We start from the raw sequence: 6,000 nt of genomic DNA on the forward strand, positions 1-6,000 counted from the left end.
GTGGCCCAGGCCAAGCCGCAGCCCCAGATCCTGTCGTACGCGCCGGCAGCGTACGCAGCGGCCCCCGCCTACTCCTACTCGTACGCGCCCTCCGTCGCCTACACCGCCCCCGTTGCCGCCTACGCCCCCGCCGTGGCCGCCGCACCCTACGTGCGCTCTGCCTACACGTACTACTGAGCTGTGACACCGGCCAAGCCCGCTTTTGGCGATGAACCCTGAGTCTTGAGGCGAGCGAAATAAATCCTTGAATCACCCAATCTCTCTGTTGACTTGGTTCGCTTACTCCCAATATCTCTCTGAGCTTTTTCTTCGTTAAACGAACAAAAGGCTTAGAATTATGACTGCACTAGTAGGGGGAGGCAGGGGCGTCATTCAGATTGTGGCAGTATAAAAGGAAACGAATCGAGCGTCGATCCGCGCTGGTGCAAAGATGCTTCATTTTTGGAGAGACGCGTCATCTCAGTTCCAGGCAGACTTCGACCTCTGTACGGTGAAAAATGAAACTGAGACGCAGCAAGAGTGGGCCATGCTACCCTCTAGGGTGCTACGCAACATGAGAAAAGGTAATCATTAAAGAGCTGAGTCACCTGGTGACAACATCACCTAGTAGATGCTCCTGTTGTTATGTCATTTCTGGACACCTATATCGTAAACGGCTTCCGATTCACAAGTTATGCACATAATAAGAAATATTTCAAAGTTGATTTCGGAGCCCGTAAGTTTTAATTAACTACCAGGCACTAGAAATGTTCCCCTGTTCTTTGGGAATCGCCTAAATTTGGTCTCGCTCGATTTGGGGCTTGAATCGCTTCCTTCCGACACCGATGACGCCACGACCGCCCCGCCCCCATATCTGCCCCCACTCTGGTCGACGCGGCCCGCTGGGTCCATCAAGCGGCTGGGCTGTGTGTAAAACAGCGGCTGTGGAAGGTGAGCGTCACATTTGAGTCCAGCAGCTCAGTCTCACCACCAACATGAACTCCTCCGTGAGTCCCGCTGTCGTTTTGTGGTGCGACGGACAGTGGAAGTCCCGCCCCACGTGTTTGCTAACTTTTGCTGCTGTTGCAGGTCGTCTTCCTCCTCGTGGTGCTGGCCGCCGTGGCCCAGGCCAAGCCGCAGCCCCAGATCCTGTCGTACGCGCCGGCAGCGTACGCAGCGGCCCCCGCCTACTCCTACTCGTACGCGCCCTCCGTCGCCTACACCGCCCCCGTTGCCGCCTACGCCCCCGCCGTGGCCGCCGCACCCTACGTGCGCTCTGCCTACCGTAGAACGGGGTAATATGAGACATGAAGGAAAATCGAGACAAAGCGCACTTTTTTCGGTTTTTGTCGTGTTGCTCTCTTGCGGTTGTTCAGAAGACTACCGTGAATTTTTTGTCGTGATCTAGGAGGCCGTGGCAGCTCACAGGAAACGCACGGAGGCTATCAGAGACTCGCCAGGGTTATTTAGAACCAAAGGAAAAACCTCTTAATTTTAACAAGTTTCATAAAGTTCGTAAAAACCTCCCCAGAAACCTCGGTTAGAACTTGGGTTCTCGTCCAAACGAGGTTTAAATCTGTAGGCAATTATGTCAACATAATCAGGACAAAATTTGGTTCCGTTATGTCTACTCTCGGGCTGCCTGTTCCAGATGGAATACAATTTTGTTACCTTGCACGGAAAATAGAGACACCTCTTTTCGCTTGAAAAATGAGGCCAAACATACTCCACTGTTAATAATTTCAAGTAATAATGATTTTAACACGAATTTGTTTTACTACCTGACCGGCATCTAAGCTCTTCGTTTAGTATTTTCATGTGACAGGCACAACTCATGACTTCTTATACATTTTTGAGCTCTCTTTAGTGACACCCATCTTTCTCTCCTCCAGATTATATATCGTCTCCATTATAGGTTCCAATCATCTTTAAAATGAATGAAAAGAACTTAAAAAGCTCCAAACCCGCCTAAATGATTTAATTATCCTTACTTCTTTAACATTTCTTTCTTTTGTCTCATATTACCCCACATTGCAGGGAAATATGGGACGGCATTCCGAGGGTTATTGAAAGGTCCCTACTGCACCTTAAAATCTGAAATTTGGTGGGAGTGTAGCCAAAGGGTCAATGAACAAGTGATGAACACCTCAGTACCTCAAAATGAAATTAAAAGGGGGAAATCCACGAAAAACCTCGAAATTTGTCTCATATTACCCCGTTCTACGGTACACGTACTACTGAGCGCCGACGACGCTTCTGACCGACTTTTGAGTCTAGAACCACTATATTCTGTCTTTTCTTTATTTTTTAGTAACGATTGTCATGCGTGCATTGATTTTTAATGCATCAACTTCCCTCTGTCATAGTTGCGTTAAGGAAATGGAGGTTAAATTGCTCTGTAGGCTCGGCAGTATGCTGCAATTCGCCTTTGAAGTGTGAATGACCAAACTCTTGTTGTTTAGCGGAAGTAGGTCATCTTTATTTAAAATAATTATTCAACCACTAAAGGTGAGGTGTGGGTGAAAATTTGTACCAAATCTGAATAAAATGATAAATTCAATTCACTTGTTATTTTAATGTACAATATCTGTTATGAACCTGTAAGTGAGTGGTTCATGTAACATGGACTGGTGTATGTATGCGCCTTTTCTGGTCACCCAACTCTAACGACAAGTGTCGTAGAAATTTTTTTCTACTCCGTCAACTAGCCACGCATACAGTTTTGTTTTATACTGACCTTACTTTTTGGAGTAGTTCTTTGTGTTCTATGTAACAATGTTTCAGAGGGATATTTTAAATAGCTATCCACTTTCTGAAATTGTGTAACTTAAAGTGGTTAGAAATGGAAAAAAAACTTATTTTTTCCAATCAAAAAATTGTCAAGTTTGCTCAGCCAAAACAAAAAAAAATAAAATTCAAATATCTCTCTGGTACATTGAAGTTTAGGGGTTTAGGTTACTCCAAAACAAATTTCAGATCATTCTGTCAAAAAACTTTGCATGGCTGATTTTTATACTAAACGCTTAATTTCAATGAAAAACGCCTACTGTGGCTAAATGGGTGGGTAGACTTGCATGAAATTTGGTGTGTAATAGTTTCCTACATAGTACTTAACTGCCCTAAAGTTTCAACCACCACAGCCAAGTGGTATAGAAGTTTCCATTTTCACCCACACCTCACCTTAAGACAATTATTCCTTTATTCTTTGATAATTGGTTACATTTCCTTTTAATTTTGTATTCCTGCAATATGGGTTGTGGCCACATAATCTGAACTGATGTTGCATTTACACCGCTCAAAATAATGAAGGGAAATCACCAGCGTCATTCGGGGCTTCTGAACTTACTCCTGAAATCATGACAACTTTTTTTTTAACGTTCTAAGTCATTTTACAGAATGGTGTAAATATAGTGTCGGTTTCGTGGACAATACGGTCGATCATTTGCGAATCGCTATGGCTGCGGTGTATTGTTGCCTCTTTGTTGGTTTTAGACACTGAATGTTGTAAGTAAGATACAAAACCCATCATTAAACAATGTTTTCAAATTTTAATTTCTACTTCGGATTGATTTTTACAATATACTGTTGGAGGAAATATACAGAATTAACAGACAACCAAAAGATATCTTCACTTTCTTCGACATATTTCACGGCCGGCCTGAATTATTAGAAACAGAATGGAACCATCCACACCAAGGCGGAAGCATAAGGCATTCCGAATTAAATGGCTCATTTCAAGACATATGAAAGCAACCTAACACACAACAAAAATTAGCATAACACGGTAGTGACAATAAAATAGAAACACGGTTCTCTGAGTTCGTCAGGCATTGCAGTGACACGGCCGCCACCTGAAGCAGTCCTTGGGGCAGTCGGTCGCCCTGGCGTGGCCCGCGAACGCCCGTCCCAGCGCAGCCCCCCTCAGCTCCACGTGGCAGCCCCACGCGCACCACTGGCAGGCGCAGTAAGGCCAGACGGCACTCAGGATGCGGAAGTGGAGTCTTGGGTTCCTCGCCAGCACGTCCAGGAGAGCGGGGCCGTGCAGGAAGGCGTGGGGGCAGCCTCCGGGAGCCAGCCTCAGCTCAGTGAGGCAGGGCGCAGTGGAGCTGCTCACGGCCCGCAAGAAGCTGTCGAAGGGACCTGCATCTTCGATGAGAAGCTCCAAGGTCTGCAGGGACGGGAACTGGGGTAGAGTGGAGGCCACCAACTCGAACATTTCGAGTTTACAGGGCAGGCTCAGGCTTTGAAGGGCATTGGCACAGGGCGATTCGGCCAGAGCGCGCAATGGAGCATCAATGTCAATGTGAGCCTTGAGGCCTTCGAACGTAACAGACTGGAGATTCGGCGCCTGGCGGAGGTAGTCCAGCAGTCCGGGAGACCATGCGCCGTCATGTTCAACGCTGAGTGACTTTAGGTTGGGTAACCCCTGTAACTGGGACACACAGTCTTGGCTACTGCAGCGTAACGACCGTAGCCTGGGCATGTTTACCAACAAAGCAACAGGGAGCTCCCCCAATACCCTAGAGATAGCCACTTCTTCCAGAGTCGCTGCGTGGGTTCGTAAGACTAAGCCCAGAAAGGGGTCAACGTCGTCGACCCTTGCTTGGTAGCTCAAACAAGTCACAGACGGCCTTCCCTCCGGCCATGAGACAGTTTGCGGCAGTGATGAAAGTTCGACTGAATTGAAAGTGAGTACGCGGATATCCTTCAGACTGAATGCCACCCGTAAGATTGGATCCGTCTCAAAGGAGGCAATAGCGTACATAATATCCAAATCAAGCTTCCGCAGACCACCAAGAGCAGAGATCACGTGAAGTGCGGCCACGGCGAAGGCCTGGCCAGACTCTTCCTCCAGTACCAAAGCAAGCTCGCTGACGACACAGGTGGTGCTGTACACTGCGGCTGTCAGGTTCGCACTGAACGGGCTGACGACTATCAAAGTGCGGAGACATGGGGCGAGGCGGAGGGCGGCGCAGAGCGGTCCTTCAAAGTCATTGTCCAGTCGAACCGTCCTCCAAAGCTGCGGGTGCAAGCAGAGGTCACGGAGGCGGCGGCACACCGGCCGGCACTTGAGGAGCTGCCTGGGCTGCAGGAAGGCCAGCACGGCCAGCAGCGCGTCGTCGGGCAGCGCCAGCAGCTGGGGCACAGGGACGGAGCGGGTGAGAACACTTGGGTGCTACGAAGGTGGCAAGTTTCGCACTCTGCAAAACCTTACAAACTATTCTAGGCCTTAAAAAGAAAAGCAGTTTGTTTTAACTGAGTAATTCGAGCATACATAGGCTTACAAAAAAAAAATAGTACTTCGAAATTTTTCGAAGTATTTCTTCTTTTATTAAAGTACATTTGTTTGTATTCTGTATGCTCAAAATACTTCGGAAGGTTTCAAGCGTGCAAACATAAGGCAGTAATAACAAGGCTTGATTCTCTCAAATTGTGGAAAAATACTCTCAATGGAGACTAAAAAGCTAAAAGCTACAGCTTTTAAACGGAAAATTCTATAAATTTTAGAGACAAGATTCTCCGCAGCCCTCTTGTCAATATACTCCGTAGGACCTCACAGTTTTCTGGAAGACTGAAAAGTCTTACGGAGGACAATGTAGGGTCCTACGAAGAATACTGGGAGGTTCTGCGGAGAAAACTGTGACGTCCTGCGGAGAATATTGACAAGAGGGGACAATTATCAGATTAACCCAAGAGTATTCAGGTTGAGGCACACTGTTAATGTCATACGGCGAAATGCTGCAGTAACATATCATGGGCGAGATTTTCTCCATAATACCAACGAAATTCGTCAAAATATCGATACGGTACAGTAAATCCTCAATGGTATGTCACGAAGTCAGCTGCACTTCATAATATGGAACATTTTCACCATACTATGGAGAATTCTCACTGTACAACATGTAGAGTGCCCGTACATGCGTTTTGGGTATTTTGGTTTCTAAGACAGAAGAAACTAGTAGTTTGTCAAACACCAAGGATACAGTATTTACTTTGAGCACACAGAAAACCTTATTTAAA

The 6,000-nt window shown here is 46.8% G+C and overlaps 2 protein-coding genes across 17 annotated transcripts in view; one reads left to right on the forward strand and one right to left on the reverse strand.

The window, feature by feature from the left end:
* Window positions 1-6,000, forward strand: part of LOC117654295 (gastrula zinc finger protein XlCGF49.1-like) — a 346,548-nt gene that overhangs the window by 109,574 nt on the left and 230,974 nt on the right. The gene's annotated exons all lie outside the window — the stretch shown is intronic.
* LOC117649145 lies at window positions 3,505-5,707 on the reverse strand. Its single transcript, XM_034391618.1, has 4 exons — window positions 5,670-5,707; window positions 5,566-5,627; window positions 5,351-5,457; window positions 3,505-5,155 (listed from the first exon to the last, which is right to left on the reverse strand). The coding sequence occupies exons 1-4, from the start codon at window positions 5,705-5,707 to the stop codon at window positions 3,803-3,805; spliced, it is 1,560 nt and encodes a 519-aa protein (XP_034247509.1). The 3' UTR covers window positions 3,505-3,802.

This window comes from Thrips palmi, unplaced genomic scaffold (genome assembly GCF_012932325.1).
Source record: "Thrips palmi isolate BJ-2018 unplaced genomic scaffold, TpBJ-2018v1 HiC_scaffold_10, whole genome shotgun sequence".
Classification (NCBI taxonomy): domain Eukaryota; kingdom Metazoa; phylum Arthropoda; class Insecta; order Thysanoptera; family Thripidae; genus Thrips; species Thrips palmi.